At 48.9% G+C, this 18350-nt stretch overlaps 1 protein-coding gene across 4 annotated transcripts in view; it reads right to left on the bottom strand.

The window, feature by feature from the left end:
- Window positions 1-17984, bottom strand: part of DNM1L (dynamin 1 like) — a 74169-nt gene extending 56185 nt beyond the window's left edge. For all 4 annotated transcript variants that reach the window (XM_029052343.1, XM_029052345.1, XM_029052344.1 and 1 more), the window contains exon 1: window positions 17815-17984. In XM_029052343.1, the coding sequence (XP_028908176.1) occupies window positions 17815-17916 (102 nt within the window). In that variant the 5' untranslated portion in view covers window positions 17917-17984. The remainder of the gene's footprint in view (window positions 1-17814) is intronic.
- Between the last annotated feature and the right edge of the window lie 366 nt (window positions 17985-18350).

Raw genomic sequence — 18350 nt, 5'->3', positions numbered from 1 at the left:
ACAAGAGAAATAGCAGACCCCGTTCCCTGACCTCGAAGAGCGGCCAGTTTAGATAATAATAATAATAATGTTGGTATTTGTTAAGCGCTTACTATGTGCAGAGCACTGTTCTAAGCGCTGGGGTAATCACAGGGGAATCAGGTTGTCCCACGTGGGGCTCACAGTCTTCATCCCCATTTTACAGATGAGGTAACTGAGGCACAGAGAAGTTAAGTGACTTGCCCACAGCCACACAGCTGACAGGTGGCGGAGCCGGGATTCGAACCCATGATCTCTGACTCCAAAGCCCGTGCCCTTTCCACTGAGCCACACTGCTTCTCTAGATGACGAGCTTCCAGCCTAGAGAGTAAAATATAACAGATTTGGCAGACATGTTCCCTGCCCACAAAGAGCTCGGGAATGATGAGATCCCAAAAGAGCTAGAGAACGCACGGCGGAAGGTCGTGTTTAAAGACGGATGTGAGACCAATCTTGATTCCAGTTAGTTGCCCTTGATTCTATTTAGTTGCCACTGTTTTTACGAGATGTCCTTCCCCTCGACTCTATTTATCGCCATCGTTCTCGTCCGTCCGTCTCCCCCGATCAGACCGTAAGCCCGTCAGACGGCAGGGACCGTCTCTATCTGTTGCCGACTTGTTCATTCCAAGCGCTCAGTACAGCGCTCTGCACATAGTAAGCGCTCAATAAATACTATGGAATGAATGAATGAACCAAAAGCAGGGAATGTAGGTGAGATGTTTGGGGGGAGGTTAGATTCAGTCATTCCCATTTATTAAGCGCTTACTGTGTGCAGAGCGCTGTACTAAGCGCTTGGGAAAGAACAATTCAACAATAAACAGTGAGAGTCCCCGCCCACCTGGAGCTCACAGTCTAGAGGGATGCAGGGAGGAAAGTGCAGATGGGTCGCAAAGGCGGTGTGGAAGAGGGAAGGCCAGGTCTGCGATATACATGAGAGGTCCAACTGCCGTGAGGAGATACAGCCCACCGCAAGACGGGGGCCAACGAAGATGGGGGTCGCCCGACCATCCTTACACCTGCCCGCCTCACAGAAAATGGGAAATCTGGGGGGAAGATCCATGACGGGCCATTCGCTCGCGGAAGGGGTGGACCGAGAGGGTCAGGAATGCAGGAATACCCTGTTGTTGTTCAGGTTGAGAGGTTCCCTTCGGAGGGTCCTTCGGAGGGTCCCTCAAGTCAAACTGGGCTCGCGGGAGGGGAGGGGGGACGTAGCGTCGAATCCGCTGGCCGGCGGGTTAACCGGGAGTGGGCGCGGCCTGAAGAAGTGGGGGGAAACGTAGGAGGGCGCTTCGTACGGCACCCTGCACCCAATAAGTGCTCAATAAACGGTTTCGCCGGGAACTCTCAGCCCCGGGGGAATAGGTTTTTCCAAACACTGCTTTGGTTAACTCCTAAAACTTCCCTTCCCTCCCACTATAAAGAAAGCCGCGTTCGGAGAATCACCCTCGCCATCCTTCCTGTTCCTCCAAGTGCTCTAGGTGGTACGGAGTCATTACCCAAAGCGTTCCCAGACGTCCGTGGGGCCCGAAGCCCGCATTACGGCACGACGAAAAGTTTCAGAGACTCCAAATGCATCTTAACGGCAATGAGTTAGTCGGCTGACATTCGGGGGCTTGGACCGGACAGCACAGAGGGATGCTAAACCCTTTTAACGTGCAAAGTTGAGGGCGTGTGGTTAGTTTTTTAGTGTTTTTTAATGTTTTTCCCATGAGACTGTCACATCATGCATATGTTCTCATCTGCCCTCAGCATGGCCGAGCGGCAACAGCCCAGGCTTGGGAGTCGGAGGATGGGTGTCCTACTCCCGGCTCCACCACTTGTCTGCAGCGTGACCCCGGTCAAGTCACTTCGCTTCTCCGTACCTCAGTTCCCTCAGGTGTAAAACGGGGATGAAGACTGGGAGCCCATGTGGGACGGGGACTGTGTCCGACCTGGTTACCTTGTATCTAACCCCGGGGCTTAGAGCAGTGCTCAGCACATAGTTAATCGCTTGGGCAAGCCACTTAACTTCTCTGTGCCTCAGTTCTCTCATCTCTAAAATGGGAATTAAGACCGGGAGCCCAATTGGGGCAGGAACTATGTCCAACCTGATCAACTTGTGTCTATCCCAGAGCTTAGAACAGTGCATGGCACATATTAAGCGCTTAACAAATATTATCCTTATTATTATTATCCTCCCGACCAACAGAGGGGTTTCAAAGGATACCAGCATATCTGCACCCCTCTCTTTTTCTCCGGCCACCCCCTCGGCCCTCGACCAGATTCTAGAATCCACCCTGAGCCTCCACCTAGGCTAACAGTAGGATGATGGGAAAGGTTCAGGAGTGGGAATGGGTTCAAATCATCCCGCCCGGCAGGTGGATAAACTGACATTGGCAATTCCAGATTGGGCAAGCTTCACCCAGCTCCAAAAGTTTTGGCTCTCTCCCTTGCTACAAGATCACCGTGAACACTAGATCTGTCCCTTACACATTCAAGGCCCTAAGTAGGCCCGATGGGAAGCAGTGTGGCCTAGTGGATAGAGCACGGGCCTGAGAATCAGAAGGACCTGGGTTCAGATCCTGGCTGCGCCCCTTGGCTCTTGTGTGACCTCGGGCAAGTCACTTCGCTTCTCATTCATTCAGTCAGTCAGATTTATTGAGCACTTACTGTGCGCAGGGCACTGTACTAAGCACTTGGGAAGAACAATTCGGCCACAAATAGAGACAATCCCTGCCCACAACGGGCTCACAGTCTAAAATGGGGGAGTCAGATATCAAAACAAGTAAACAGGCATCAGTAGCATCATTACAAATAAACAGAATTTTATATATATATATATATACACACATCATTAATAAAAATAAATAGAATTATAATTCATTCATTCATTCATTCAATAGTATTTATTGAGCGCTTACTATGTGCAGAGCACTGTACTAAGCGCTTGGGATGAACAAGTCGGCAACAGATAGAGACAGTCCCTGCCGTTTGACGGGCTTACGGTCTAATCGGGGGAGACGGACAGACAAGAACAATGGCACTAAACAGCGTCAAGGGGAAGAACATCTCGTAAAAACCGATGGCAACTAAATAGAATCGAGGCGATGTACAATTCATTAACAAAATAAATAGGGTAACGAAAATATATACAGTTGAGCGGACGGGTACAGTGCTGTGGGGATGGGAAGGGAGAGGTGGAGGAGCAGAGGGAAAAGGGGAAAATGAGGCTTTAGCTGCGGAGAGGTAAAGGGGGGATGGCAGAGGGAGTAGAGGGGGAAGAGGAGCTCAGTCTGGGAAGGCCTCTTGGAGGAGGTGATTTTTAAGTAAGGTTTTGAAGAGGGAAAGAGAATCAGTCTGGCGGAGGTGAGGAGGGAGGGCGTTCCAGGACCGCGGGAGGACGTGACCCAGGGGTCGACGGCGGGATAGGCGAGACCGAGGGACGGCGAGGAGGTGGGCGGCAGAGGAGCGGAGCGTGCGGGGTGGGCGGTAGAAAGAGAGAAGGGAGGAGAGGTAGGAAGGGGCAAGGTGATGGAGAGCCTTGAAGCCTAGAGTGAGGAGTTTTTGTTTGGAGCGGCGGTCAATAGGCAACCACTTTATGTTCATATATATACAAGAGCTATGGGGTGTGGAGGGGGTACAGCAGAGGGAACGAGTCGGGGCAATGGGGAGGGAAGGGGGAGCAGAGGAATGGGGGGGCCTTAGTCCGGGAAGGCCTCCTGGAGGAGGTGAGCTTTCGGTGGGGCTTTGAAAGAGGGAAGTGTGCTAGTTTGGCGGGTGTGAGGAGGGAGGGCGTTCCAGTCCAGAGGTAGGACGTGGGCCAGGGGTTGGTGGCAGGCCAGGCGAGAACGAGGCCCAGTGAGGAGGTTAGCAGCAGAGGAGCGGAGTGTTCGGGCCAGGATGTAAAAGGAGAGAACGGAGATGAGGTAAGAGGGGGTAAGGTAATGGAGAGCTGTGCCTCAGTTCCCTCATCTGTAAAATGGAGATTAAGACTGCCAGTCTCACGTGGTAAATACAGTGAGTCCAACCCGATGACCTTGTCTCTACCCCAGGGTTTAGAACACGTCTGGCAAATAGCAAACACATAATACCATTTTTTAAAAAAAAGGCAAAAGCAGACTACCTTCCAACATAACCGGGCCATAACAGCGAGACCCCATTTTCTCGACTCTCTCTCTTCCTCGGCCCCTCTTTTCCAGTGCCGAATGTCGTGAGCTAGAATCCCCACGGAAGGAAGCTTGATGCGTTCCTCTGACTCGCTCAGTGGCAAATAAGAGGTAAGGAGTTCTCTTTACTGCAGCTTCCTATGCAGACAGGGGCTTAAGGCAACCGCTCAGGACATTTCCCCCAGCTCTCTGGGAAGGAATGGTTCATTTGGGGGTTTTTTTTGCTTAGAAATTCTTTATTCATATTAATGCCTGTCTCTCCATCTACACTGGAAGTTCGTGATGGGCTGGGACTTGTCTTATGTTGTTGAGTCACCTCCGTCCCACAGAGACTCCATGGACACATCTCTTCCAAAACGCCCCACCTCCATCTGCAATTGTTCCGGTAGTGGATCCAGAGAGTTTCCTTGGTCAAAATCCAGAAGTGGTTGACCGCTGCCTTCTTCCACGCAGTAAACTTAAGTCTCCGCCCTCGACTCTCTCCCGTGCCGCTGCTGCCCAGCAAGGGGGAGTTTAGACTTGCATTAGATGGTCTGCCACTCGCTAGCCACTGGCCAAGCTAGGAACGGAACGGACAGGCCTCTGCTTGACTCTCCCTCCCATAGCCGAGACCGGTAGTGGACTGGAAACTCTCCAGGTGCCACCCTGAGAGGGGAAATGGGCTGGGAACATCTCTACTAGTTCTACTGTATTGGACTCATCCAAGTGCTTAGTACAGTGTTCTGCAAATAGTAAGCGCTCAATAAATACCACTGACTATGGAGGTTCAGAAATATTATTATTATGGTATTTGTTAAGTGTGCTTACTATGTGTCAAGCACTGCTCTAAGTGCTGGGGTAGGTACAAGTTAATCAGATCAGACACAGTCCCCGTCCCACATGGCACTTACAGTAGGAAGGAGAACGGGTAACTGAACCTCCATTTTACAGATGAGGAAACTGAGACACAGAGAAGTAACTTGCCCCAGGTCACATGGCAAACAACTGGAAGAGAGAGGATTAGAACTCATGTCCTCTGAATTCCAGTCCGGTGCTCTCCGCTAGGCCACGCCGCTTCTCATGGAAGATCTGACTGAAAAGACCTTTCCCTTCTCTCCTCTCCCCGGGCGGCCCCCCCCCACCCCCTTTTCCAAATCCCCAGGATCTGAACTGAGCACTGTTGGGAAGTCACTAAGGTCAGCACCTGCCCCAATCCCATAGCTAAGAAGTGGGAGGAAAAAAATTCTTCACTTCACCACTGGATCAGGGTCAAAGAAAAGCTAAAAAAAAAAAAAAGAAAGTGATATTTACTGAGGACTTAACTTTGTCCAGAGCACTGTACTAAGCACTTGGGAGAATACAGCAGAGTGGTAGACACATTCCCTGCCCACAACAAGCTTAAAGTCTAGAGGGGGAGCCGGGCATTAAAATAAAATGAATGACCAATTTATGGATAGGTACCTAAGTGCTGTGGAGCTGAGGATGGAGTAAATAGCAGATGCCCGAAGAGCACAGCTCCAAGTACCGGAGGATGAAGAAGGGGGAGGGAACCAAGGAAGAGAGGCTAAAATTGGGGAAGGCTTCTTGGAGAAATGACCTAAATTGGGCTTTGGAGGTGGGGAGAGTGGCGGTTTGGCATCCATGGAGGGGGAGGGAGTTCCAGGCCAGAAGGAGGACGTGGGAAAGGGGTCAGCGGCGAGATGCAGCGAAGCACCAAAGAGTGGCTAGAAGGAAATGAATGATTATATAATGAAGTTACACAGCAGAGTAATGATAAAAAAAGGGAAGCGATGGAAAATGAAGCCAAAGCAAATGGGCTCGAATGAAAGTTGGGCAGCACATTAAATGGAATGACATGCCAAGTATTTACTTGGGCAAAAAACAGGGAAAAGAGGAAGAGAAATTATTTTTGGAATAGTATCTGCTTAATGCTTACTATGTGCCAGGCACTGACATCCTAATCTCACTGTGGGCAAGGAACGTGTCTGCTTACTATTTCGTACTCTCCGAAAGGCTCAGTGTAGTGCTCTGCACAGAGTAAGCACTCAATACAACTGGACGAATGAATACTAAGTGCTGGAGTACATACAAGCTAACCAGGTTGGACATAATCCATGCCCTGCATGGAGTTAACAGTTAATTCCCATTTTACAGATGAGGTAACTGAGGCCCAGAGAAGTGAAGAGACTTGCCCAAGGTCACACAGCAGACAGATGGTGGAGCCGGGATTAGAACCCAGGTCCTTCTGACTTCTAGGCCCACGGTCCACCCACCGGCCACACTGCTTCTACTGGTTGTTTGCTACACTCTTTTAAGGGGGGGGGGGGAGAGAAGAAGCCATAGTGAAGGGTAGCTATACCTTTCCCACGACTGAGACTTGAGGCAGAGGGATAGAAAGGAGGCTCTCACATAGTCCAGTCAGGGAGACAGTCGTTGTACCAGCTTTTGGGGTGAAGGCAATAAGCACTACAGATTACATTATGATGATAATAATATAGTATTATATATATTATATTTTAGCATAGTAATAATAGTGATTATATAGGTATAGTACCAACACATTGGTAATAATAGTGATTATATGCACCCCAAATTATAGCATGGTGCTCAGACCTCTAATGGATGTGAGTTGGGTTGGCAAACATGAGGAAAAAGATTACCCGATCGCAAAGTCCACACCTGTGAGCCTTTGGTTACAGGACAGACCCTCGTCAAAGTGGTGTATGCAGTGTGCAGTTCAATTGATTAAGCAGTGGCATTTATTGAGCAGCATGGCGTAGTGGATAGACCACTGCCCCGGGAGTCAGATGGTCATGGGTTCTAATCCTGACTCCGCCACTTGCCTGCCGTGTGACCTTGGGCAAATCGCTTTACTTTTCTGGACCTCAGTGACCTCATCGGTAAAATGGGGATAAAGACTGTGAGCCCCATGTGCTCTGCACCCAGTAAGCGCGCAATAAATCCAACCGAATGAATGAATGACAGGGACTGTGTCCAACCCGATCCACCCCAGTGCTTAGTACGGTGCCCGGCACACAGTAAACGCTTAACAAATACCAGAATTATTTTTATTGAAGCCATGGGAACAGATGAGTTCTACATAGGTGGGTGTAGATGGGGAATAGAAGGGGACCCAGAACTGAGCCTGGAGGGAGCCCCACAGTTAGGGGGAGGGAGGCAGAGGAGGAGCCCACAAAAGAAACTGAGGATGAGCGGCCGGAGAGAAAGGAAAAGAACAAGGAGAGGAGAGTATCACTGAAGCCATGACTGGATAACTACTGCCTCTGTGCGATGACTCCCAAATCTCCCTCTCCATCCCTGATCTTTCTCCTTCTCTGCAGTCTCCGATTTCCTCATGCTTAAGGACACCTCTACTTGGGTGTCCAAAGCAGAACTCCTTATCTTCCCACCCTCATCCTGTCATCTCCTGACTTTCCCATCACCGGAGACAGCACCATCACCTTGGCCATCTCACAGACATGGAACCCTGGCATTATCTTCGACTCATCTCTCTCGTTCAACCCACATATTCACTCTGCCACCAAATCCTGTCGGTTCTACCGTCACAACATCGCTAAAATCCGCCCTTTCCTCTCCAGCCAAACTGCTACCAGGTTGATTCAAGCAGTTATCTCATCCCACCTTCACTCCTGCGTCAGCCTCAGTCAGTCGTATTTATAAAGCAGAGCACTGTACTAAGCGCTTGGGAGAGTCCGATATAACAACACATTCCCTGCCTATAACGAGCTTATGGTCTGGGGGGAAAGAGGGAGAAACAGACATTAGTATCCAGTGCTTAGGATAGTGCTTGGCACACAGTAAACACTTAACCAATACCATCATTATCATTATAATACATAAATAAATTACAGATAGGTACATAAGTACTGTCTAATCTAATCCCAGCTCTATCCCTGACTTGTTCCCTTAGCTTTTCCCCTCTCCCTCACAGCCCCACAGCATTTATGTACACATCTGTAATGTGTCTGTCTTGATATCTGTCTCCCTTCCCTGGACCATAGGCTTGTTGTGGGCAGAGAATGTGTCTGTTTATTGTGGTACTCAACTGTCCCAAACGCTTAGTACAGTGCTCTGCACACACTCAGTCCTGAATAAATACGATTGAAGATGGGAGGTGGGAGAAACACAGCACGCACAAGTAAGAGAGGCCTGGACCCTTCAAAATAGTGTAGCTTTCTTCCTTCTTGGCCACACACAACAACCAGAATGGTTAGGCTTAAAGGAGGTCTACACATCTTCAAAAAACTACATCCTGGTAACCATCGCTAGGCTGATGACTCCCAATTCTACCTCTCCAGCCCTAAATTCTCACCTTCTCCACAGTCTCACGTTTCATTCTGCCTTCAAGACACCTCTCCTTGGATGTCCCACTGACAGCTCACGCGTAACGCATCCAAAACGGAAAGCTTTGTCTTCACACCAAAACCGTCCTCCCCCTCCGTCTCGCAAGTCCATACTTTTGGCGTTACTCTAAACTCATTTCTTCCATCCAACCCGGTGCATATTCGATCTGGCACCGACTCCTGTGGGTTTTACCTCCCCAACTTCTCTAGAATCTGCCATTTCCCTTCCACCCGAACTACTACCATATCGATCCAAGTCTCATCATAGTCTTATCTCATCTACTGCATCAGCCTTCTCGCTGACCTTCCTGCCTCCTGTCTCTTCCCTCTCCAGTCCGTACTTTGATCTGCTGCCTGGATCATTTTTCTACCAAAAACATTCAGTTCACACCTCCTCACTCCTCAGAAACCTCCACATTAAAGTCCTTACCGTCGCCTTTAAGGCACTCAATCGACTCTCTCCCTCCTGTCTCGCGTCGCTGATTTCTTACAACCCAGCCCATATGGCTCACTCGCTGTTCCTCGTTCTCATCTCTTCCTCCGCCGGCCCCTTGCCCCCATCTTCCCTGATCTGAAACTCCCTCCCTCTTCATATGGGACAGACCAACACTCTCCCCACCTTCACAGCCTTATTCAAAGCACATCTCCTCCGAGAGGCCTTGTCCAACCCAGCCCTCATTCCCTCTCCTCCCTCTCCCCCGTGTGCCCTATGGACCTGGATTTGCATCCTTTAATCCCTTGCTCTCCACCCCACGGTCAGCCCCCACAGCACTTACGTCATATCTGAAATGTATTTAATGTCTCCCCCTCTAGACTGTAAGCTCAAGCTATCGTTATGGTTTCTATCCATCTAGCTGCCGGTCTGCCTCTTCCTCATTTTCCCTGGATTTTTCCTAGCATTAGCGTCTTCTCTAGAGAATTAGTTTTCCCCGACTACGCGTCAAAATACGCTACTCTAAGTCGAGTTAAGTGGCCTTCCAAAGACCACTTTGGCTTAATTTGCTCTAAAATCCATTTGTTTGTTTTTCGGGCAGTCCACGGTATTGGCAAAAACCTTCTCCAACATCACATTTCCAAAGAATCGATGTTCTTTCTATCCTGCTCCATCTCCAAAGCCCTCGTAAAATTTTACCTAGTCCAGGAAATCCTCCCTAGCAAGTGTCAATACCCCAACATGTCAACCTGACATCCACCCTCTCCCCAGTACCCTTGATTTTAAGCCCACCCTCAGCAGTTACAACCAGTTACTTCATCCTGAGAGGTCGATTACTACTAGTTTTCTCCTTATTCTTCCTCCTGCTTCTACTGTTCATAAATATCTATTTATCGTTCTCTCTTGGGAATGTCTGTAGTAACCATAATAATAAGAAAAATTGTGGTATGTGTAAAGTGCTTACTCTGTGCCAGGCACTGTATGAAGCGCTGGGGTAGAGACTGTGAGCCCGTTGGATAGGGATTGTTTCTATTTGTTACCGAATTGTACTTTCCAAGCACTTAGCACAGTGCTCTGCACACACTAAGCGCTCAATAAATATGACAATGAATGAATGAATACAGGTAACTAGGTCTGACAGTCGCCGTCCCACATAAGGCTCACAGTTTTAATCCTCACTTTCCAGATGAGGTAACTGAGGCCCAAAGAAGTGAAGTGACTTGCCCAAGGTCACAGAGCAGGCATGAGAACCCAGGTTCTTCTGATTCCCAGGTCCATGTTCTATCCACTAGGCTATGTTGCTTCTCTTTGTCTTGCAACATTGTACTCGCCCAAGCTTACTACACTGCATAGCCCTCAGTAGGTGCCCAATAAATACCAATATTGATATATCCAAAGGCCAAATTTCTGAATGCTTGATAAATCCAAACACGTTTGAACGAGAGCCATGCAAAAGCAATGGATTGAGGAAAAAAGCTTTCTGGAAGAAAGGAGTATTATTAGATAAAGCACACAAGATAAAGCATAATCATCATCATCATCGTGGTACTTGTTAAGTGCTTACTGTGTAGCAAGCACTTTCCTAAGCACTGGGGGGGATACAAGATATTCATTTTGAACACAGTCCCTGTCCCACACGGGGCTCCAGTAGGAGGGAGTAGGATTCAATCCCCATTTTACAAGTTGAGGAAACAGAGGCACAGGGAAGTTAAGTGATTGCCCGAGATCACACAGCAGAGCGGCACTTAGAACCCAGGTCCTCTGACTCTCATGTCCAGGCTCTTTCTACTAGGCTACACTGCTTCCCAGCCTTTTCCAACTGTCCTAAAGGTCTTCAAAAATAACAACTCTAAATGACTGGTTCTTTTCCAGAGCTAACTAGAAAATATGAACTTATAAAAAAGTCATGTGAACAAAAGTTTTCCTTTTCAAAATGGATTTCCAGTCATCACTATCATCTAAAGCATCCCCTGAGCAGTGCTGGGTGAATACGATTGTTCTAATGTTAGAAAGCATAAATATGAAATGAGATGGTCCGCTGCTCTTATGTTAAGGTTATATGGAAACCGGAAGGTATAATTATGCACGTCAAGGAGAACAACGTTCTAGTCTAGTTCCCCTCCAGACTGTGAGCTCATTGTGGGCGGGGAATGTCGTTCTACTGCACCCTCCCAAGCACTAGGTATAGTGCTCTGCACACAGTAAGCGCTTGACTGACTGATGGTCAAAGGCAGATAACACAGTTGGGTGACATGGCTGTTCTTGAGAAATGTACAGTCTAATTCAGTCACTCAGCTGCCCTCCCCCAAAGAGGTTATTTACCTTGCCTCTTTGGGGGAGATTATTCACCTTGGCTCTCTACACTTAAAATTTGATAATTTACCCCCCAAGTCATCTAAGAGAGAGACCCTAGCCCTGGATGTGGTCTAAAATCAACAGCATCCATTGAAAATCTATCGGGTGCAGAGATTTAGAAATCGTGCCGACGAAGTCTCCATCTAAAGCCCTAGCTGAAATACCCTAAGCCAAGTATTCTGATCGACTCCGAGCGGCTCCCAGCTGGCACCGGACTGAGAAGACTGGACGCAGGGGATGGGGAGGGAAAAGGAGGAGGAACAACAGGGAGGAGGAGAGGAGGCCAAGAAAAGTAAGAGGATCAAGGGGTGAGAGATAAGAGTCACCCGATAGCTAAGGTTCGGGAGGGGGAGCACCAAGAGGGAGCGGGAATGCAATTAGCAACCGAGAGGGGCAGGACGGCAAAAGCCAGGGGAGAGATCCCCAGCTACTTCAGCTAGGACTTTAGACAGAGACTCTGCATGTCTCCCATCCACCAAACTAGCTCTCTTCTCCCTTCCAAAAGCCCCACTGAGAGCTCACCTCCTCCAGGAGGTCTCCAGACTGAGCCCTCTTTTCCTCTGCTCCTCCTCCCGTCCCCTTCACCCCTGACTCCCTCTTCTGCTCATACCCTTCCCCTCCCCACAGCACCTATGTATATTTGTACATATTAATTATTTATTTATTTTATTTAATGATGTGTACATATCTATAGTTCTACTTTCCCCTCTGCTCCTCCCTCTCTCCCTTGCCCTCCCCTCAGCACTTCCTTCATCCGCTCATTTGTATATATTTTTATTACCCTATTTATTTTGTTAATGAGATGTACATCCCCATTGATTCTATTTTATTGCTATTGTTTTTGTCTGACTCCCCCGATTAGACTGTAAGCCATCAATGGCGGGGATTGTCTCTATCTGCCTGCCGAATTGTGCACTCCAAGCAACTCAGTATTAGTGCTCTGCACCATAGTAAGCGCTCCATAAATACCACTGAATGAATGAATTTATCTATTTTTGATGGTATTGATGCCCCATCTACTTATTTGTTTTCTGTCTCCCACTTCCTAGACTGCGAGCCCGTTGTTAGGTAGGGATTGTCTCTGATTGCCGAACTGTGACTTCCAAGCACTTAGTACGTGCTCTGCATATAAATAAGTGCTCAATAATTAGATTGAATGAATGCCTGTTCATTACTTCAGTATTTGTATTAATGTCTGTCTCCCCACCTCTGGACTGTGAGCCCTTTCTGGGGCAGGGACTGCTCTCTTTATTGCTGTATCCTGTACTCTTCCAAGGCTTGGTACAGGGGCTCTGCACCCAGTAAGAGCTCAATAAATAGGCCCCAAATGAAATGGACAAACAGCAATATGCTCCATTTGTAGACTAAGGTTAGCCTTACATGCGAGAATGCTAATGGACTAGATAAGAAGGTAATGAATAGCCTGACATCACAAGGCAAGAATAGCTCCTATTCTTTCCAAGGTTTTCACCAAGTAACTGATGAAGGCTTCAGTCTTTTTCTCCGCTGGATATCTGAACAGAGATTGGCTGTCTCCTGTGAACCCAACACTCCAAAAAGATTATACAAAAGGCTCAGGTACTTCACACATCAATCTGCATATTCAGCACTGAAAATCTTTTCACTCTTAACAATGAAAAAGTTAAGCGGTGGAAGCCACTGTTGAAATGGATATCATTCTCAGTCGCCTTCGCAGGCTCCTCCTCTGCTTCCCACCCCCTATCTTGTGGGGTCCCTCAAGGTTCAGGTCTGGGTCCCCTTCTATTCTCACATCTCCACCCCCTCCCTTGGAGAACTCATTCGCTCCCACGGCTTCAACTACCACCTCTATGCGCCTGATCCCCAAATCTCCATCTCCAGCCCTGATCTCTCTCCCTCTCCTCAGTCTCGCATTTCCTCTTGCCTTCACGAAGTCTCTACTTGGATGTCCTCAACGTCACCTCAAGCTTGACGTGTCCAAGATGGAACTCCACATCTTCCCTCTTCCTGACCCCCCCCCCCCTTCTCAACACTGTAGATGGCACCACCATCCTTGCTTTCTCACAAGCTCGTAACCTTGGCCTTATCCTCAGCTCTCTTCTCTCATTCAACCCACATATTCAATCCATTACCAAATCCTTTCGGCGTCCCACCTTCACAACATCGCTAAAATCTGTCCTTTCCTCTCCATCCAAACACTACCATGTTAATACACTCACTCATCCTCTCCCGCAAGATTACCGCACCAGTCTCCCCCTTGCCTGACCTCCCAACTCCCGTCTCTCTCCACTCCAGTTCCATACTTCACTCTCCTGCCCAGATCATTTATCCAAAGAAATATTCCGGTCATGTCACCCCACTCTTCAAAAATCTCCAGTGGTTGCCCATCCACCTCCGCACCTAACAAAAAACTCCTCACCATTGGCTCTAAAGCAGCCCCATCCCCTTGCCCCTTCCTACCCTCACCCTCGCTCCTCTCTACTACAACCCAGACGGCACACTTCGGCTCCTCTAAAGCTAAAACCTTCTCACTGTGCCTCGATCTCCTCTATCTCACCGGCCGACCCCTCGCCCATGTCCTGCCTCTGGCCTGGAACGCCCTCCCTCCTCAAATCTGACAGACTCTTCCCCTCTTCAAAGTCTTACTGAAGGTCCAACTCCTCCAAGAGGCCTTCCCAGACTAAGCCCCCCGTTCCTCTTCTCCCACTCCCTTCTGCATCACCCTGACTTGTTCCCTTGGTCATTCATTATTTCATATTGTCTGTCTCCCTACTTCTAGACTGTAAACTGGCTGTGGGCAGGGAATGTGTCTGTTTACTGTTGTAGCGTGCTCTCCCAAGCGCTTAGTGCAATGCTCTGCACACATTAAGCACTCAATAAATACGAATTAATGGTAATTTTTCCTTCCCACCCTGCCTCTCCCAATTTCGATGGTTAACAAAGATCCACACTGCAGGTAGATCCAAAACAATTCATTTGGTATAGCCAGATATGTGAAAACCTTAAAGTATTTAAGTTGGACACACTATCCATCTGATTCTTTAACCGTTTCCTTTAAGCTTCTCACCTTGCTAGCAAGCTTTTAGAGTAGGCTCAACCTGACGGTTCGACTCGGAAGATTTCTACCATTACCTCATCTCGACCTCATTCCGTCCTCCTCCTAGAAGACCATTTTTAAGGATAAAAGAAAACGCTAGCTTCCGGAAAAAGACAATGAACCGGACGTTTCTCGAGCAGAGACGTCTTAAGCGGGCTTCGGCGGTTCAGTTTGTAACAGTGTGTGGTGAGCTAAACAATTCCCTAAAAAGAGAGGGAAGGAGAATGGTCATTGGGAGATAAATTCAGGAAAAGCCCTGATGAGAATGATCTGAGGGGCCCCACCCCTTAGGCCTGAACACCACCGGCCAAACGGACTACAGTGACCCTTCGCGGTTCAAACCAGCCACCCGGGCTAGTCTGATATTCTCTGCTCGAATCCTGCTCACGCATGCATTTCTGCCACCACTTAGGGCATGTGAAAAATCAATCCATCAATGATATCTACCGATGAGAAGCAGCACGGCCTAATGGAAGAGGAACGGACCCGGGAACAGACCCGGGAATCAGAGGATCTCGGCTTTGATCCCGGCTCCACCATTTGTCTGCTGTGTGGCCTTGGGCGAGTCACCTGACTTCTGTGAGCCTCAGTCCCCTCATCTGCGAAATGGGGATTCAATACCGGGTCTCCCTTCTACTTAGACTGTGAGCCCCACGTGGGACCCGATTACCTTCTAACTATCCAGTGCTTAGAACAGTACTTGGGTACATGCTAAGTGCTAATAAAACACCACAATCTATTGAGTGCTGTATGTAACAGCACTAAGCACTTAGTACAGTGCTCTGCACAGAGTAAGCGCTTCAATAAATACTATTGAATATTCTGCGGGCTTGGGCATGTGCTGGGAATTTAGACTGTGAGCCCCAGGAAGGACATTCATTCATTCAACTGTATTTATCGAGCGCTTACCCTGTGCAGAGCACTGTAGTAAGTGCCTGAAAAGTACAATATCAGCAATAAAGGCCACGGGCTGTGTCCAAACTGATTACCTTGCATCTACCTCAGGCTTTAGAGCAGTGCTTCAGGCACAGTAAGCGCTTAAAAAAATCACCAAAAAAATCCAAAAACGAATTAAAAAAAAACAAGCCCGGTGGCAATGGGGGAAAGGTTAAAAGGTAGTGCACGGTGCCCGTCCGCCTGGGGACAAGGAGGAGGCGAGGGACGAGAATAAGGAGGAGAAAAAGAAGAAGAAAAACAGAGAAGACTGTGTCTAACCCAATTTGTTTGAATCCAGCCCTGTGCTTAGTGCAGTGCCTAGCACATAGTTAAGCGCTTAACAAATACTATAATTATGTATTATAATCAAGGAGAAGGAGGAGAAGGAGAAGATGGAGGAAGACGACTGTGTCCAACTCAATTTGTTTGTGTCCACTGCAGCACTTAATACAGTGCCCCCATGGCAATACATAAGCAGTTAAAATACTATAATTATATGTTGTTATTAAAGAGGAGAAGGAAAAGGAGGAGGACTGTGTCCAATCCAATCTGTTTGAATCCATCCCAGCGCTTAACACAGTGCCTGGCATACAGTTAAGTGCTTAACAAATACTATAATTATATATTATTATTAAGGAGAAGGAGAAGAAATAGGAAAAGGAGGAAGAGGAGAAGGACTGTGTCCAATCCAATCTGTTTGAATCCATCCCAGCGCTTAACACAGTGCCTGGGCATACAGTTAAATGGCTTAACAAATACTATAATTATATATTATTATTAAGGAGAAGAAATAGGAAAAGGAGGAAGAGGAGGAGGAGGACTGCATCCAATCCAATTTGTTTGTATCCACCCCAGTGTTTAGCACAGTGCCTGGCACATAGTTAAGTGGTCAAGAAATACTATATGTATTATTATTAAGGAGGAGGGGAAGGAGAAGAAGGAGGAGGAGGAAAAGGAGAAGGAGGAGGAGGAAAAGGAGAAGGAGGAGGAGGAAAAGGAGAAGGAGAAGAAAAAGGAGGAGGACTGTGTCCAATCCAATTTGTTTGAATCTACCCCAGCACTAAGCACAGTGCCTGGCACACAGTTAAGCACTTAACAAATACTATACTAAGGAGAAGCAGGAGCAGGAGAAGGAGGAGGAAAAGGAGGAGGAGGAGGACTGTGTCCAATCCGATTTGTTTATATCCACCTCAGCGCTTAGCAGAGTGCCTGGCACATAGTTATGCACTTAGCAAATAGTATAATTATGTATCATTATTAAGGAGGAGAAGGAGGAGGAGGGTGAAGATCCCCGTGCGTTGGGGGTGGGTTGGGGCCACCCGCGTCTGTCCGAGGCCCGGGAGGCTCATTCATTCCATACCAATTCATTCAATCGTATTTACTGAGCGCTTACTATGTGCAAAGCACCGTACTAAGCGCTTGGAAGGTTCCAGATAGCCTCCCTGCCCAACGACGGCTAAAGAGCCCCGGGCTTGGGTGTCAGAGGCATGGGTTCGAATCCTCACTCTGCCACTTAGCTGTGACTGTGGGCAAGTCACTTCACTTCTCTGGGCCTCGGTTCCCTCATCTGTAAAATGGGGATGAAGGACTGGGAGCCTCACGGGAGGACAATCTGATTACAGTCGATTAGACTGTAAGCCCGTCAGTGGGCAGGGATGGTCTCTGTTGCCGATTTGTACATCCCAAGCGCTTAGAACAGCGCTCTGCACATAGCAAGCGCTCAACAAATACTATTGAATTACCCTGAATCTCCCCCAGCGCTTAGAACAGCGCTCTGCCCATAGTAAGCGCACCATAAATGCTATTGAATTACCCTGCATCTCCCCCAGCGCTTAGAACAGCGCTCTGCCCATAGTAAGCGCTCCACGAATGCTATTGAATTACCCTGCATCTCCTCCAGCGCTTAGAACAGCGCTCTGCACATAGTAAGCGCTCCATAAATACTACTGAATTACCCTGCATCTCCCCAAGCGCTTAGAACAGTGCTCTGCCCATAGCGAGCGCTCCACAAATACTATTGAATTACCCTGTATCTCCCCCAGCGCTTAGGACAGCGCTCTGCCCATAGTAAGCGCTCCATAAATGCTACTGAATTACCCTGCATCTCCCCCAGCGCTTAGAACAGCGCTCTGCACATAGGAAGCGCTCAACAAATACTATTGAATTACCCTGCATCTCCCCCAGCGCTTAGAACAGCGCTCTGCCCATGGTAAGCGCTCCATAAATGCTATTGAATCACCCTGCATCTCCCCCAGCGCTTAGAACAGCGCTCTGCCCATGGTAAGCGCTCCATAAATGCTATTGAATCACCCTGCATCTCCCCCAGCGCTTAGAACAGCGCTCTGCCCATAGCAAACGCTTAACAAACACCAACATTAAACGGAGCGTGGCTCCCGTTGCTGCAGGCGGGGGTCAACCAGGGGTCAACCCAGGGTGGGGAGGCAGGCGGCGCCCCCCAGCTGTCCTTGGCGCCCCCCGCTCCCTTCCCCTCTGCCCGGGCCGGCTGACCTGCGTGCCCACCACGACGATCTGCGGCAGCTGGATGATGTCGGCGCCCACTGTGTTGAAGACGTCCTGCAGCTTGTTGATGACGGGGATGAGCGCCTCCATGGCCGCCGCCCGGCCAGTCCTGCCAGGCCTGCCAGGCCGGGGCTGCCCACTCCTCTCCTCTCCCGGCAGCCCGCGCGCCAACCGCGCCCGCAGAGCCCCATGGGACTTGTAGTCCGCGGCCCGGCCCGCCCCGCCCGACGCGCCCCACGGGAGAACTACAACTCCCAGGCGCCCCCGCGCCACAACCTGCCGCTCTCTCTTCTGGGAGGGAGCCTCCGGGGGGCCCTTCTTTCAGTCATTCATTCCATAATAATAATAATGTTGGCATTTGTTAAGCCCTTACTAGGCGCAGGACACTGTTCTAAGCGCTGGGGGAGAGGGAACCTCAGGGTGGCCCTTCTTTCAGTCATTCATTCAATAATAATAATAATAATGTTGGTATTTGTTAAGCCCCTACTAGGTGCAGGGCACTGTTCTAAGCGCTGGGGGAGAGG

Source organism: Ornithorhynchus anatinus, chromosome 2 (assembly GCF_004115215.2).
Source record: "Ornithorhynchus anatinus isolate Pmale09 chromosome 2, mOrnAna1.pri.v4, whole genome shotgun sequence".
In the NCBI taxonomy this organism is placed as follows: domain Eukaryota; kingdom Metazoa; phylum Chordata; class Mammalia; order Monotremata; family Ornithorhynchidae; genus Ornithorhynchus; species Ornithorhynchus anatinus.
This window is presented reverse-complemented; position numbering and strand designations above follow the sequence as displayed.